General features: G+C 47.6%; 2 protein-coding genes across 2 annotated transcripts; one reads left to right on the top strand and one right to left on the bottom strand.

The window, feature by feature from the left end:
- Positions 833 to 4,001, top strand: LOC8061826 (probable WRKY transcription factor 48). Its single transcript, XM_002458228.2, has 3 exons — positions 833 to 1,605; positions 2,716 to 2,871; positions 3,039 to 4,001. Exons 1-3 carry the CDS (start codon positions 1,076 to 1,078, stop codon positions 3,583 to 3,585), a joined length of 1,233 nt encoding a protein of 410 aa, XP_002458273.1. The 5' UTR covers positions 833 to 1,075; the 3' UTR covers positions 3,586 to 4,001.
- On the bottom strand, positions 8,396 to 16,378 carry LOC8061825 (ribokinase). Its single transcript, XM_002456056.2, has 5 exons — positions 15,672 to 16,378; positions 12,388 to 12,573; positions 9,497 to 9,692; positions 9,262 to 9,412; positions 8,396 to 8,730 (listed from the first exon to the last, which is right to left on the bottom strand). Exons 1-4 carry the CDS (start codon positions 16,281 to 16,283, stop codon positions 9,312 to 9,314), a joined length of 1,095 nt encoding a protein of 364 aa, XP_002456101.1. The 5' UTR covers positions 16,284 to 16,378; the 3' UTR covers positions 8,396 to 8,730; positions 9,262 to 9,311.

The raw sequence follows: 16,578 nt of genomic DNA, 5'->3' as shown, positions 1-16,578 counted from the left end.
TCTCCGGATTGGAAACGCGGCGGGCCCCGCCGGCCAGACGCCTTGACCGGCCGGAGGACCGGACCCTGCCCCTGCCATGCGACCGCGACCGCGGCCGGCCCGTCCCCGACTCCAGGCACGGGCACGCATCCCACGACCGCCACCGGCATCAGCAGCCGTCGGCTCGCGATCGGACGGGACGGTGCCGGGGGCGGCGTCAGGCTGGCGTCAGCGGTGAGGTGGCCCCGGCTGCCAGCGGGCCAACGCGGCGCGCGGGGTAGGCCCAGTCAAAATGAGGCCACCGCCACGTGTCGGGTGGGAACGTCTGACTGCGGCGCGGCGGTTTGACCCGGGGTGACCGGCTGCCACCGGTAGGGCACCGCTGACTCAGTGACTGATCTGATCACCCTGCGACTGCGTGCCTGCTGCACCCCGTCCCCGTGACCGTCGACCACCGCGCCATTCCTGTTGCTTTGTCCTGCTAATCCTGCATTATTACTACCAGCACGGCTCGCTGGTCTGGTCTATAGCACTCTAGGCTATAGTAAAGAGGGAGAGAGAGAGAAGAGGGTGAAGTCTAACCCACTGATAATTGTTGTATCTTGCGATGGAAACAAGCGCATAACTCCAGGGGAGGGGGCGGGAAATGGACATGTCGTTTGGGTCTAATCAATTAGTCCTACTAGTAGTTTCTGTCACAAAAAGCTGGATCAATTAAATAAAACGCCAACCCCAAAAGCAGCGCTGCTGGTAAGAGAGAATGAGAGAAAAACAAAAAATCCTCCCACCCAACCAACCATCCATCCATCGTCCATCTCCATCTTCTAGCAGTATATCTGTATGTGCATCATCTTCCTACACACACTCTTTCGCGCGCGCACCACGTACACAAAAACACGCCCGGCCATCCCTTTCGTTCCCTTGCCTCACTACGCCCCCACTACCATATAGCCGTATACGCTCTCGATCGCTTCCCAGGCCGTCTTGATCTCTCCCCTCCCTCGCCCTCGCCCTCGCCCTTGATAAGTGAGCACACCAAGCGGCAAGAAGCCAAGGCAAACCACAGTCGCAGCACCCAGCAGCTAGCGGCGCGCCGATGTCGTCGGGAGACTTCCACTTCCACGACGAGCTGGCGTCGCTGTTCGCGCAGCGGCCGGCGGCGCCGGGAGAGATGATGATGGCGCAGCAGCAGCAGCAGCAGCAGCAGGCGCCGGCGTCGTGGTTCGCGGACTACCTGCACGGCGCGGGCGTCCCAGGGATGGGCGGGATGGACTACGACCTGCTGTGCCGCGCGCTGGACCTGCCGCTGCCGGGGGACGACGTCGTCAAGAGGGAGCTGCTGGTGGTGGACACAGGCGGGGGAGGGGGAGGCTTAGGCTTCGCCGCGCCCACGCCCAGCGGGGGCGGCACGGCGCCGGTCACGCCCAACACGACGTCGTCCATGTCCTCCTCGTCTAGCGAGGCGGCGGGTGGCGGCGCCGCCGGAGGAGGAGGAGGAGGAAGCTTTGGTGGTGCCGGGGAGGAGGACTCGCCGCATCAGGGGAGGTGCAAGAAGGAGGAAGGGGATGGGGAGGAGAGCAAGGCGCTCGACAAGGGGGAGGAGGACGCTGACAAGGGCAAGAAAGGGTGAGTAGAGCTTGGCCTGGAATTCTTCTCGAGATTATAGACATCGACCAAAATCCTGTGTTATTTGCTTCCTTTTTTTTCCAACTTCTTGAAAGATCTTTCCGCTAATCATCGGTTTTCATGAGACTATCTAGATAGTGCTCGATCTTTTGGGTGATCCTGGATCAGGCGTCAGTTTCTGTGTCTTGGATTCTGCTTCCTTCCATTCCCCTGCTGGTCAATCAGTCATTCATTCCTCTTCTGTTCCTTGTTCCTTGTCCCCATTTGTTCTTCTTTTTTTAAAAATAAAAAATAAATAAGGTAGCGGCAAGGCAAAGGTGTGAACTTGGGCTAGGGTTTCACACTCGCATGTCACAAGAAAACAAACACGGAAAAAGTCGGTCGGTGTATTGTATAGCCTAATCTTCTAGCTAGTTGCATCCTCCTCTCCTCTTCCGTTCCCCTTTTGCTTTATGGATTTCATGCTAGCTACGCGCTAGCTAGCATGAACATGCATCTTCTTCCATTTGGCCAAGATTTGCATCCTCAGCTGATTCTATACATGTTTTCTTTTTGTTCCTTTTACTCTTTTGGTTCACCACTTCACCCCCCTTTTACCAAGATCATACCCCCCCCCCAAAAAAAAAAAAAAAAAACCCAAAGATCTCTTGAGATGAGAATGGCCCGGCCTAAAAGCTATAGCCCCCCTTGCAGACCAAGAGATATTCCTCCCCTCTCTATAGGGATTTGTTACAGCCCCCTTTCTGATGCAGGCAATCTAGCAGCATATGGCACAAATTTTGGTACAAATCTGCCGGCACAGCAGAAAAGGGGTGTGTGCACACAGCACAGCCACAGCAGGCAGTGTGTGAACCTGTTAAAACCATGTGCTTACGACTCTAGTCTAGCTGATTATTCGCACTACACCCAGCCAACCACCGCGTTTGAACGGGATCCCATCATCCCATCCCAGCCCAGCCGCGCGGCCGGCCACGCACCTCGCGTATCGTATCTTAGTTTGAACGAAATCTGCATCACTTTCCGCTGACCCGGCCGGCTAGCTGTCCGGTGGACGTACGGGAAGACGAACTGATGAGATCGATGCCCACGCCGGCTCTTGAATTGTTGCAGGTCACCGGCGGCGGCGAAGGGCAAGGGCAAGGGCGAGAAGCGGCAGCGGCAGCCGCGCTTCGCCTTCATGACCAAGAGCGAGGTCGACCACCTCGAGGACGGCTACCGGTGGCGCAAGTACGGCCAGAAGGCCGTCAAGAACAGCCCATACCCCAGGTACGTACCAGTCTTCCTACGCATACATACATACATACATGCACAGCAAGTAGTATATACAGTTACCCTACTGCGCACTGCACTGCACGCACCTCTCTCCCTTATCCATGTCTGCATGAGCTAATGGTGCAACCGCGCGTGGTGTGATGCATGGCGCGTGCGCGCAGGAGCTACTACCGGTGCACGACGCAGAAGTGCCCCGTGAAGAAGCGGGTGGAGCGGTCGTACCAGGACCCGGCGGTGGTGATCACCACGTACGAGGGCAAGCACACGCACCCGATCCCGGCCACGCTCCGCGGCAGCACCCACCTCCTCGCCGCGCAGTTGCACGGCGGTCACCACCACCACCACCACCTCGGCGGCGCCTTCCCGCCGCCGGCCCCGCTCCCGCAGCAGATGGCGGGCGCGCCGTTCGGGCGGGCAGGCGGCGGAGGCGGAGGCGTCATCGACATGCTGGGGCTCCTGCCCCCGCGCAACAACAACCACGCCGCCATGCCGCCGGCGATAGGCCTCGCGTCGTCCCGCGGCATGAGCGGCGGCGGTCCGATGAGCACCGTGGCAGGCGCGACGGCAGCGACGGCCGCCGCCACCACTACCTCGTCGTCGTCTCCTCCCTCGCTCCAGATGCAGCACTTCATGGCGCAGGACTTCGGGCTCCTGCAGGACATGCTGCCGTCCTTCGTCCACGGCAATGGCGGCAACGTCCAGCCCTGAATTCGATCAATTGGTCATCACCGCCACAAGCAGCAAGCTAATGAGGAAGGAAGCTAGCTACTTAGATAAAGAGATAGTACTTAATTTGGTTCTTGTTAATGCCCTTAACCTCTTTAATTTTTCCTTTTTTTTCACCGATTTGCTCCTCTAGATGGATCATATCGGTTCTTGATTTGTTTTTTCCTAATACTGCTGTGCTGCGAGACACATGCCGCTACAGAGTTTTCTGGCGCCGGCCGGGTCTCGTACCGTTTCTTATGATGATGATCTAGTAGCTAGTCCTTGCAGGTAGTACTAGCGGTGTTCTTGTACATGTACCTAATCAACTCAACCCCTCAGCTCATGCATTGCACTCTATCTGCTGCAGTACTGGCCATGAGCTATGATAATTTTATGCTAGCTCCTCTTTGCACGCACTCCTCCTGTCCATCTCCATTAATACAACACTACTATATATGTGCACATGTTTGTCAGCCTCATTGCATTGCTCAAACCAGAGGGCCATGCATGCATGGAACAGAATTTATTTTCAATTTTCTTCTTCAAAATCGCTTCTGCAGGAAGCAGGATATATGATATGTCGTCCTTAATCTCTTCTTGATATATATATATATGATGGCAGCAAGATGATGCACGTACTGATGTATGCATGGATCGATCGTTCCACCATGCATGTGTTTGCTAGCTAATAACATATTGTCATGCATGATGGGACTGTTCGTGCGTGGTTGGTACAAAGAGTAGTTATGGAAAAGCAGTGGGCGTCATTTTGCTCCTTGTTTTCGTGCTTGCACGTACATACTGCTATAGTGGCCTGGTCAGGTCGTTCCAAGAGCTAGTACTAGTACTACTCATGCATATAGTGATGTGAACCTGCCTACCTAGAACTAGAATGGCCGTGTGTGGAGCGTATATGATTGATTTTGATCAAGGATTTGGACGCACATGCTGCACGTACATTTCAACAAGCTAGCGCGCCAGATCGAGATCATCGATCGACCGATCGTGTCAAACACGGTTAATGTGTTTTGCCAGAATTGTGGCTACAATAGTGTGAGAGACCTCTATATAGAGATGTTTATTTGGGGTTTTGTTTTGGACCCTATACTTTCCTTACTGTTCCATGATGTGCCACTTATTATGCATGCTCACAAGTTGTGTGTATATATATATGGTGTAAATTAAAGCAGGCTCGTCGAGCATCTGAATTATATTATATATAATAAGGGAATTGCACCGGTCAAACATTCAGCATGAAATATGACGGCATAGATTTTGGGTGTACATGGAGTGGGTCAAACGTACAGGCTGGCCTATTTTGCCCCAAAACGCATGCATATCCATTTTTCCTTAACATTGACTTCCTGCCTGTCATCCCTTACAACAAATACAATAGCTTTAAAATATTTAATTTTAATTTGCCCAGCTGGGAAGCATATAAAACTATTTATGTCGATCTCGGCGACATAAAATCGAAACGCCTAGAGACATGCATAATCCTGAAGTTGTAGGTTTTATGAATACAGTACTGCGATAGAAACTAATAACCATCTAATTGCGATAAATTTCTAATAGTGTGAATGCAAAACATATATAGTACTACTGCATTATTAGCACAAAATTTCCAAAATATTCAAGATCCATTGCTTCTCCCCTCTAGCCGCGCGAGAGAGATTGCGATATCTAACTCACCAATTTTATTATAGGAGTATCTAATTCCTTCTGGATATAAATGTACTTCGTCAATGGAGACCAGAGTAACATAAACACGCATGTGACAGAATTCACCTTTCTTTAATTAAAAGCCCATCCTCTCCTGATCGAGAGCAAATCTACTTTGGTGACCATGCCATTAATTGGTGCGAGGCAAAAGCTCTCTAGATGCCTCGCACAGTGCATGCGTTTGTACTTTCAGAGAGACTGGAACTCGTCAAGCAGGACAATTATTATGCTTATGCATCTCTAGCTGCCTTGTTTTACCAGTAGCAGCACTCATCAGGGATCTGATGGACCATTCATAGATCAACCTTGACATATATATTCTCGTCAAGTGGAGTAGCTTTAAGCTTGTGCTGCATGCCTGCATGTAGCTTTATTTATGCCTTTTGGCTCGTTCAATTCCTTCCAGTTCGTACACACCTTTTGTACTGGCGGTCCGAGAGCGCAATTAATTACAGCAACTTATCTTAATTGTCTCCTGTTCCTGTTTATCTGAATGGTGCATGTATATGCTGTACACACTACAGAGAGAGACTGCATACAATTATTTTGGATCCTGTATACTAGCTACTACTATATATTAAGGGAGATCACAATAATTAATGTAAAGCACCTTGCATGTCAAACAACAGGAGGTAATTAATAATTAGAGGGTGTACGCAGGAAGGGGAAGAAAGGAAAATGTGGAATAAAGAGAAATAGATCAAGATGAAGAACGGTGTCATGGTACTTTTAATATGATTTTTGAATGAATGATTCGTTTTTTTTGGCCGGTCTATCAGCCATTTACCTATCGGCGGTGGTGTCTATCAGCCATTTACCTCTGTGTTGGAAGGAATTACAGGAGTGACGGTGGTGGTGATAGATGGGGAAAGCTGGCCGTGGGAGATAAGAGATGGACGATGATGATGGAGCGACATGGTTGGAAGACCGGGGACGCAAGCAACATGGCCAATAGCGCTGATAGCTACCGGAACCGGACTACTAGAAGGTCAAAAGCATTAAAAGGCACAGCGCAAGGTGTGCACCAACTTGCATCCTCGCTCGCTCGCTGCCTGCTGCCCAGCCCATCTACCCGTACGTCTGCGTCTCTTTTCCTCCGGCACACAAACAAAAAGAATACTCTCCGGCGAAGACCCGTGTTCAAAGTCCACTCGGAGATATTCATACTACGTACGTGTACGTCAAGGGCACAATAATAATAAAGGAGTTATTCTCGATTAATTAATTATTGAAACCAACGCATATCTTTGTTTTGCGAGGAAGCAATGCATGTGCACTCATCATATTTTGTTGAACACTCTCCCTCTTTTTTTGTAAATGATGTGATATTTATCTCGTTGGGACTAAAATTCCAAGTTTTTGTGTCGTGATAATGGCTGTTACTAGCTTGCCAGTAAGTTCAGCTTACAGACTCACAATTACGCTCCTGTGTTCTGCACAGGCGAGCCTAGCTAAGCTAACCTGGACATCAGTACATGTTCAGTACTACTCCTCCTTGTAGGGCATACAGTATGTAGCAGCACTTTTTATTTTGGAACTAGTATCTGTGGCAAGTTTTTGTGTCGTAACATGGCAATTAGCTTGCCAGTAAGTTCAGCTTACAGACTCGCAATTCCTCTCCTGTTCTGCACATGCTAGCCTAGCTAGTTAACGTGGGCATCAGTACATGTTCCGTACTATTCCCGCATATCAGTTGAGAATCATGTAGGGAATACAAGTGACAGCACTTTCAGTTTGGAGTAGTATCCGTGGCAAGCTTACGATATTTCCATCTATTATTAATTAATAATATAATGAATAATAAAGGAAAGATAAGTTTGAGGTCGATCGTCCTTTAACACCGACGGTGGCTGCTGCCGTCGCGTCGACCATTAATTAGCAGGCAGCTCCAACAAAACAGCGGCTCGGCCGGCCCATGACTTTGAACGCAAGCCACGGAGGTCAAGCCCACCGCTATAACTCCTGAAGGGCACCAGCAATCCGCTCGTGCACGTCCCAACTCTTCTCTTCTCTTCTGACCCCCTCCTCTCCCTGCCTGCCCTGCCTGCTTAGCCATCCATCGTCGGCAGATGCCATGCATGGAAACTTGACCCGGCGGGCCGGTTTGGTGGTCAGATACAGTCTACAGTAGGCAGCGGGTGTCACAGCACTGCCACGGCCTCAAGACCAAATACCAAGACTCCCAAGAGCCAGACAGAGGAGTTGGTCGCAGCCAGATGCAGCGAAAGCTGCATGCGTTTTGCGACACGCCTACACGGTCAAGTAGCGCGGCCGTCACGCGCATGACCCATGCATGCACCAGACCAGCAGCGTCGCGCGCGTACACGTATCCGTCGTGGCCACGGGGTTCCATAAATAGATATCGGGTGTGACATGACCCCCGGCAATTAAACAAAATCAATCAAGCCGATGGTGTTGGGAGGAAGCTGGATTGCCAAGCCATCCGCGACAGCGACGTCGCCGATCGCCTGCCTGCCTGCCTGCCCGTTCAGCGCACCGGTCGGTCGTGGCCGATCGATCGGGCTGGACTATATACACGAGAGGAGCTTCAGGCAGCCTTGCGAATGACTCAAAGTGGTCGCCGCCGCCCCCGGCATCCGAGGCCTGTAGCGGCGCGGCGGGGCAGCGGTACCCCCGTCCGTCCGGCGGCTTTAATTGCGCGTGCCCGTACGATGGCTCCGTCACAACAGTCGCCCCGATTTAATCCAGGCAACCCGTATCCGATCGAATGGTTCGACAGCCGAACAGGGAGCGATCGCCGGCGACCCGGACGCTTGCCGTTTCGGAGGGGCGAGCACGGCGGAACCAGCGGAGCGTCAGATCCTGGGGATTCTGGGTGACGACGTGCCGAGCGACGAATCGACTTGGCCCGTACGCTGTGCTCCCTTCCCTTGGGCATCGACAGGGGGGAGTCGGACGGCTTCTTTTTTTTCTTTCCCCCATTCACGAGTCAGATTACGCGAACCTGACCGCGCAAACGGTGGTGATCCACGACGGCCCCCGGTGATGACTGCATCGACAGGGACGGGCTAGTTTCTGCGGCAACGGCAGCAGCAGCAGCGAGTGGACGACGATGGCCTCGGACGGATTCAGTTCAGATAACGCATTGACTTGCACCAGGGTAAGATCAGAGTTACCGTCCGATAGCTCCGGCCCAGTGTGAAACTGTTTATTGTGTTCACGGAACCGGGGGAGTATGTAGTAGAACTATGTGTGTCTGTCTGCAAAGACGGGAGTTAAACGCACAAGGGACCGTTTCTTATTTTGTGTGTGGGGGGATTTTTCATCCGGGCGGCACCGGAAAATGCGTTTCCTCCGCCTTGGAGGAGATCGGAGGGAATGGAGACCATCGCATTATTTGGGGGAGGAGCACGTGAAGGCGTAGCGACACTTGATGGATCGATCCCACGAATTCCGCGTACCCTGCAATCATAAATGATAGAAAAAAAAAAAGGATGGTTAGATTTGGAGGTGGAAAACGACGTCTCACTAACCCTCCTGCTGCACGAGCAGTGTTTCCCCAACAAATGGATACTGAAACTGACAGGATCCCATGCACAGGGCGCAGAATTTTGCCCGGTTTAATGAGGTCGCCAACAGCAGAGATTCAGGGCGTGGGAATTCCGTCAAAATAGTACAGGTATGACTCAACAGGAAACACTATAAAAGACTAATAAGTGTTTCCATTTCTTAAAGAAAGTAGGGGCTTAAAAGCAGCAGTACTGTTTTCTCCTGTTTTCCTATATATATATATATATATATATATATATATATATATATATATATATATATATATATATATATATATATATATATATATATATATATATATATATATATATATATATATATATATATATATATATATATATATATACTATCATCACACTGCAAGCTTCCAAATGTACACCAGACCAGAGAATGTGATGGCAAGGAGTACCCAAAGGTGCTCACCCTATCGCCGACGAATGAGGACAGCTTTGAACGATCATCGCATTCTGCGGTTATTCGACTTTCGCAGAATCCAGAAGCTTCATTACTGATTTTCTGTCAGGCATGCTGGGTATAGCACCCTTTACACGAACACAAAGAGAGGCGGCGGCAGCTGGAATTCAAGAGAGTACAAGCTATCAAATCAAAATGTAAGGAAACCAATCCGTCAAATATTGAAGAGGACGTGATTTCGTACCAGCAAATCTCATGCACTCCTCCTTAGGCTTCCCCTCAACCAGAGCTACAGCAAATGCTGAGGTGAAAGTGTCACCAGCCCCCGTGGTATCAATAACTTCTGTGGCAGGAATTATCGGCTGCCTGATTGGCTCCTCTCCCTCAACAAACAAAGCAGATCCTTGTGATCCAAGTTTAACTAGTACTTCTCTCACACCCTGCACAAGGAAAAGATTAAGGGACGTCTTAATCTTCCTAAAGCATTCACGGGTTCTGCAGGTGGACATAATCCCTGTAAAAACTTATGATCATGATGGAATGCTTAAAGAGAAAAAAAAAGGTGCACCTATGGAGTCATGAAGAGAATTGATTTAAACAAGTCACAATAAAACAATGAACAGGAAAGCATTCGGTCGAATAACCACATCCACAAATGGCATAATAAAGTGGAAAAGACTAATGTCATTGAAACCAGGTCCCGAGAGTACAGGCGGCAATAAAATGACTCCCTTTGAATTACACTGTTGACCATATATCCTGATGTTTTCTACCCACCTTCATTCTTATCCCTTAGATCCCTTAGATCTACATTAAAATCAGATCCATCACATCTAAATCATCCACCATGGTCTGATAAGCGGACCCGCCAGAAAACTTGTAAACGTTTATGCGTGTTTCTCTCTTAGCTCCGCTGATACCCTTTGTTTTTTTCTTACGCAAAAAATTTATACCCGCCCGTGTACCCGCATCGTCCCTCCCATCAATCATATAGTACCACATCGGGTTTTAGGGTTTTATCCTCCTGCCCCACGCGTCCGATTCCCTCCTCCCTTCAACATCTACGGCGGCCACGACAGCTTCGGCAGCTCTGGCTCACGCACAGCAAAGAAACGACACAAGATGCATCGCGAACACGACAGAGGAGTAGACGATGCTGGCTGTGGTCCGCTTCACCGCCGAGCTCGCCTAGGCCGACGCGGGCTCGAGGTCACTCACCCCGGGGTCACCCGTCTCTGCCTCGAGGCGTAGGGACACATCCTCATGGGGCGCTGGCTCGACATGGCCTCCCTCGTGCTCACTTCCGCCGACCTGCTCCTCACCTCCCCATCACATGTCGTGGACAAAGGTAGCTTCCTTCTTTCTCTCCCAATTCAGCCCCGTGCACCTGTGGCAGGGCAACGAGGACAGCCTCGTGCCGGTCGTCCTGCAGCGTCACGTCGCTGGCCTACATCGTACTTTATTTAGTAGCTGCTCATCTATTCAACTGAATACTGTGTTTTTCTAATATGCTCAGAATTTACTGGAGTATTCTGCGGCTAACACTTGAAGCATGAAAATCTGGTGCTATTCAGAATTCTATATTGATGGTCTTTATTTGATTCAGCAATTTTGTTAAGATCTAAACTAAAAACAAGCAGGCTATATCTTTCTGAGTGTACTGATATTTTTCTGCAAGAATTTGCAATGTGCTTACCTATTTATGGCAAGACTGGAGGCAATGATTCAGCAATATGTAGTACATTTGGACCTTTTTCTATTTTTTTTAATGAGTTTGAGTTTGAGATTGGTAAGGGCACTGTTAATAATAAGATTGAATCAGTTGTGATTCAGTTGTCAATGAATATTTTTTTCGAAAAATGCTGGCAGAAAATGCTAGGAAAATATATTAATATAGAAGAGGAAACAGACAAAGTACAAGCGAAAAAACCGTAAACAAACAAACCAAAAGTCCCAAATGAGGGATTTAGGCCCTCAAGGCAAAAGAGGCAACAGCCTAAACCATAGGCAAAATTTCTCGTAATCGCTTGGCTCCCGCACTACACCAAAGTTGAGCCTCCTCCTTGATCTTTGAAATCAGCACTGTCGGTGATTTGTATTGGTGCTCGAATATCCTTGCATTTCACTCTTTCCAAAGCTCCCATGTGACAAGAAGTGTCATCGATCTTACTGCTTTACATAGAGAAGATGTTGACATCCCAACCGAACGCTACCACTGGACCATAGAATCAATATGCACATTTTGTAACTAACTGCCTCCAAGGTATTTAATCCTAGCCGCAGCTTCTGAGTTCTCACATGACCTTTGCAATGTATCTTGAGGTGGGCCACCTAATCTTATTATTTTATTTCAGCAATATTTTTTAATTAGGCTGCAGGCGATGTACATATTTTAAACATTGTTGCAAGTTTTCTGTAAGGTTTGTAGAAAACTGAACCATTAGGATCCTCCATTTTCTAAGAAAAGAATTGAATTTGTTATCTGGCACATCAACGGGCTGCATGCTACCACACCTGTAAACTCCCCCTTCATTCTCTTGTTCCTTACTCTTTAAGAAAACTTCTGTTCTTTTATTTGTGAAGGTGATATTATGACTCATGAATTTACAGTAGAATGTATGAAGGCATCCACTTATTCATATTGATTTTCTATTTTATGATATGGTTACAATTGTTTAAAAAATTATTTTCATTTACACGTGCGTGCCGCACGTGCATGTTCACTAGTTCCAGAAAATAACTAAAGATATTAAATACAGATTCACAGGGGATCCCTATATATGTTCACAGCCTACCTTGCAGTTTCATTCATCCAGATTACAACTGACACCCTTGCAAACATGCATACAACAAGAACTAAAAAAGAAAGGAGATATGGTACCAGTCCAACTGCATGTACATCAAAACATGCATAAGGTTAACAAAAGGATGGCCATGTTCCTTATAGTAGATTTATTACCAGATAACATCACTATGCAATATCATTGATGGAATTGCGTCAAACAATAATATCCAAACACACAATCATGGTTAACCCAAAGCAATGCAGAAGTCAGTTGAATTATAAGCTAATAAAGTAGAACAGGGAGGAAATATTGTGAACGTTATAAAGGAAATCCAATTTAGATATCTCACCATTTTATGGCATTCTCCTGCAGCCTGGCTGATCTGTTCAAACGTCTCAGTAGGCATCCCAGTCAAACGTGCTAGCTCTGTTTCATTTGGACTGAAAATATCCACTAGACTGAGTAGTTCTCCAGGCACAGGGGCATCCATTCCACCAGCGTCCATGATAACAGGCACTCCGGCACTTTTTGCAGCCTGGCAAAAGTTTGTTATGTTAATAATGGGTTACTGCACACTCAGAATACATAAGAGCACAAGGTCTGTGCATTTCCAAGTTAGCAAAGTGTTTGAGCTTCTTATGATAGACACATAATAATCTGATAAATGTACAATAGGAGGATTGGAGGAAAGTGATAAATACCAGATTTATACTGTTGATTAGGATGGCTTGTCTCAAAACTCATTTAATCGAATCAATCCAGATTTAAAAAAAAAACGGTGGTATAGAAAGAACCAAAAAATAGGCCTAGAACCATTGGGTACCCACTAGCATCCCAATACACTGTACAGAGAGATGTCAATACAGGGTTTGAGTGTTCATACAACATATGATTGATTCAAATAGAGTTCCATGATACTAGTCTTCCTAAAATCACCAAATGACTGAAGTACATGTGCAGTACTCCCTCTGCCCCCAAAAGAAGCGCTATTGTAGGATTCAAAAAATGTCCCAAAACAAACACAACAATTGGTAGTACAGGTAGCTACGAACCCAATGTGCTAGGCTGCTACTAGCTAGTAACCTGTCCTGTGTGGGGACTCAACCATATTTTTTTTAAAAAAAAAACAACTTCTCCAGAAGAATTGACTGCACCAGTGCACCTTTCCCTTCCCTCATGCTTGAAAGTTCGAGTCTGCTGCTACTTCCATCCGCCCAAGGGTCCCTATACAGATCCAGATCACCTCCCCGTCCAGCTCCTCTCTATAGGCCCCTTCACCATCCAGCACTCCTCACCCACGTGTGGATGGCTGGCGGCGCCATGCGCCCAGCACAATGCAGCAGATCTGCCGACCTAGCTGTGTGGTGCATGAAGCCATGGAGTGAAGCTAGGCAGCAGCGGTGGTAGGAGCTTCAATCGCGTCGTGAAGCTGGCCGGCACTGGGATTCAAAGCCACGGAAGCTGGATCTGCATCTGTGAGAGCCACGTCGGGTGGGCTGGTCTCTGTATGAACGCCCACCGGTGATGTCTACAGCTGTGAGGTGGCCGTGGGCACGAAGCTCGCCACGGAGCATGGAGCTGGCACCGGAGTGGTCGTGGATGAGCTGCTGGCATGGAGTCTTTTCTTCATTTTTTTAATTCAGCATTGACCTTTTTTTGTGTGTGTGGTTCTGATCATATTTTATTTTATTGGGCTGCTCTATGCAATGATTACATGCAGAGGCTGTACATAGGGGTATTTTTGTCATTTCATATCAACCTTGGTTTCTCCTCCTAACTCTAGAATTGCAGAGTCACAAAAAAAAACCTCTAGAATTGCATTTATTTTGGGACAGAGGGAGTATGAGATTGGTTCCATTGTACATATGCATGGAAACATGCACAGAAGAACTAAAAATTGAAGATACCCTTCTGCACCATTGGATCTCTATTCTTGCAGTTGGGCAGACAAAACATATCACTGGATCCATTGAGCACTTTTCAACAATTGAGATTTTAGAAGATGGCACCATCTAGTCATGGGAAGCCTGTTAAACACTAATAACAGTAAAATAACATAGATATATGTTTCATCTATGAACAGAGATGCTTGGAGGCTGAAAGTTTCAGATTAGAGTTTGTTTAGTGGAGGTGAGTTGTTAGGGTCAGAGGCATTGTTTTCTTCCAATTGCCATGTGGATGCAAATGTTAAACTAATCAACTCTTTTGTTTCCAAGAACCAAAAGGAGATAAATCTCACTTATCATGATTTACAAGGAACAACTGGCTTGTGCATGGCAATGTTTAGACATAGTTGAGCTAGATGGAAATGGGTTTTAGTTTTCAGACAGGAAGCAGAGGTCCACTTGGCTAGCTGAGCATGGCAAGGTAACTACAGAGGTCTGCTCTGTTGGTTATCAAGGTGAAGAAAGAAGATTGAGGCCACCCATGACACCATACATTTGAAGACAGTAATGGTAGTAAAGTAACTAATCAAAGACAATGCTGAAAATACTGAAACTAGAAAATACCAAATGAACCCACAGGTTGGCCCAAATACAGATTGAATATAGTAAGCCCCATATTTCATACACTGGTCTATACCACATGATACAGAGTACCCCCTCCGTCCAAAAAAGGATGCAACTATAGTATTTGTACCAATCAAACTAGCTTAGCTTTGACCAAGTTTATGGTGAATAGTATTACCATTTATGTCTCCAAACTAAGTTTACTACGAAAATATATTTCTTAATTATTTAATACTTATTTTCTATCATAAATGTTAGATTTTTATATAATTTTGGTCAACTTCAAATGGTTTCTCTCCTCAAAAAGTGAGAATTGTATCCTTTTGTTGACGAATGGAGTACCAAAGAAGATCACCGTTAAAGTTAGTACATCCTCAACCAAGGAGAGACAACACATCAATGTATTTGTCTGCACTGAATACTTGAATGAAAATGGAGCCTCATCAATGTTGCCAAAACAGTGACTAGCAGTTGTTTGAAAAAAAAAACAGTTCCTAGCTAGATGTCAGTAGCAAATGTCCTTATATATTGACTAATAAACAAGTAATTTTACAAACAAACAAAAAACACTATTCTATCTCTCCAAATTTCTGAAAAAAAAATCAAAAGCTGAGAGCCCACTACGCAAGCAATAAAAGCTTCAGTGGATCCTCACTCCTTTCTCAAATAAACAGCACCAAGGTAAGCATAAAGCATTAACTTTTTAAACCTCAGCAAATGCAAATAATCGAAAATATAGTTTATGCAATGTCATGTACTAAATACAGTTTTAAGATGTAGAAGATAACCTTTCTCTTGCTGATGTTGCCCAAAGCACTACGAATCTAGATGCCATTACCAAATTTATTACTTAAATTGACTAAACAACACCAGTATGCTAGAAGAACCTAGTTAGCCACTATATCTCCCCAAATTTCGAAAACTAAATACTCAAACATCAAATCAAATATTCAAAACATCCAGTAATTGGTGCTTCATTCTCAAACATAATGTGCCAAGCTACATTACCATATTCAACCTAATTGAGATCAAAATAATCGAACAGTACCTTGTTATAACAAAAAGGAAAAGGAAAAAAATGTGTGCCAAACCAATCTGAGTAGGTAGAGTAAAAAGCAAACACCTGGGCAGCCTGCGCGTTGACCCAATCGGGTATCTCCCTCTGCAGCAGCAGTACGCCGGCCTTTCGGATCAATTCCAGATCCTCCGGGCCGATCCCCGCCGCCCAGCCCTCCATGTTCGCCCCGCCCACGATGATGATGGAGTTCTGGCCGTCGGGCATGAGCATGACGACGGCGTGTCCCGATGGCGCATCGGCCGCGCGCGCGACGCGGTCGGTGCGGACACCGCCGGCGTCGGCTAGGGCACCTTCGAGGAGTCGGCCGTTTGCGTCATCGCCGACGCGAGCCACGAGGTAGGTAGGACCCAGCGCGAGGCGTCCGCCGCAGGCGGCCTGGTTGGCGCCCTTGCCGCCCGCGAGGCTGCGCCCCGCGCGGGCCGCCACGGTCTCGCCGATTAGCGGGAGGCGGTCGACCTCGACGTAGATGTCGGCGTTGGCAGAGCCCACGACGACGATGTGGGGCGGCGGCGCATTGGCAGCCGCGGTTGCGGAGATGGAGGTCGGGGTGAGCTTCGGGAAGAAGGTGAGGTGGGCGGGTCTGGGGTTGGAGCCCGAGAGGAACGCGGCGGCCGGCGTGTAGGCGGCCGGAGTAAGGCGCACGCGTGCCTGAGCCATCGAAGGGGTTGCGTCGAGTGTTGACAGTCGAGTAGGAAGAACGATCGAGTCAAGGAAAGTCAGACGAGCAGATGCGGATGAGGATTTGGGAAAGAGAAAATTGGAAATTTGCACTTTTATAAGCGGCTTTATCCAAATGCCACTAAATTTGTGTGCTTCATCGAATCGCCATTGCAAAATGCTAGCCACCCGTTAAGATGTCATTTTGCCATTTTAATTGTCATTTGCTGATTTTTTTAGGGGAAAAAGTGTTTGTCTTACCCTCTTTTCTTGAGCTTATCGGCCAAAATCAACA

Source organism: Sorghum bicolor, chromosome 3, assembly GCF_000003195.3.
Source record: "Sorghum bicolor cultivar BTx623 chromosome 3, Sorghum_bicolor_NCBIv3, whole genome shotgun sequence".
In the NCBI taxonomy this organism is placed as follows: Eukaryota; Viridiplantae; Streptophyta; class Magnoliopsida; order Poales; family Poaceae; genus Sorghum; species Sorghum bicolor.
This window is presented reverse-complemented; position numbering and strand designations above follow the sequence as displayed.

Excerpts from the sequence above, each read along its gene's own strand:
- LOC8061826 (XM_002458228.2), top strand. The coding sequence starts at position 1,076 with ATGTCGTCGGGAGACTTCCACTTCCACGACGAGCTGGCGTCGCTGTTC. Across the intron at positions 1,606-2,715 it reads GCTGACAAGGGCAAGAAAGG|GTCACCGGCGGCGGCGAAGG; the intron begins GTGAGTAGAGCT and ends GAATTGTTGCAG. Across the intron at positions 2,872-3,038 it reads AAGAACAGCCCATACCCCAG|GAGCTACTACCGGTGCACGA; the intron begins GTACGTACCAGT and ends GCGTGCGCGCAG.
- LOC8061825 (XM_002456056.2), bottom strand. The coding sequence starts at position 16,283 with ATGGCTCAGGCACGCGTGCGCCTTACTCCGGCCGCCTACACGCCGGCC. Across the intron at positions 12,574-15,671 it reads TCAACGCGCAGGCTGCCCAG|GCTGCAAAAAGTGCCGGAGT; the intron begins GTGTTTGCTTTT and ends AACTTTTGCCAG. Across the intron at positions 9,413-9,496 it reads GGAGTGCATGAGATTTGCTG|CTGCCGCCGCCTCTCTTTGT; the intron begins GTACGAAATCAC and ends CTTGAATTCCAG.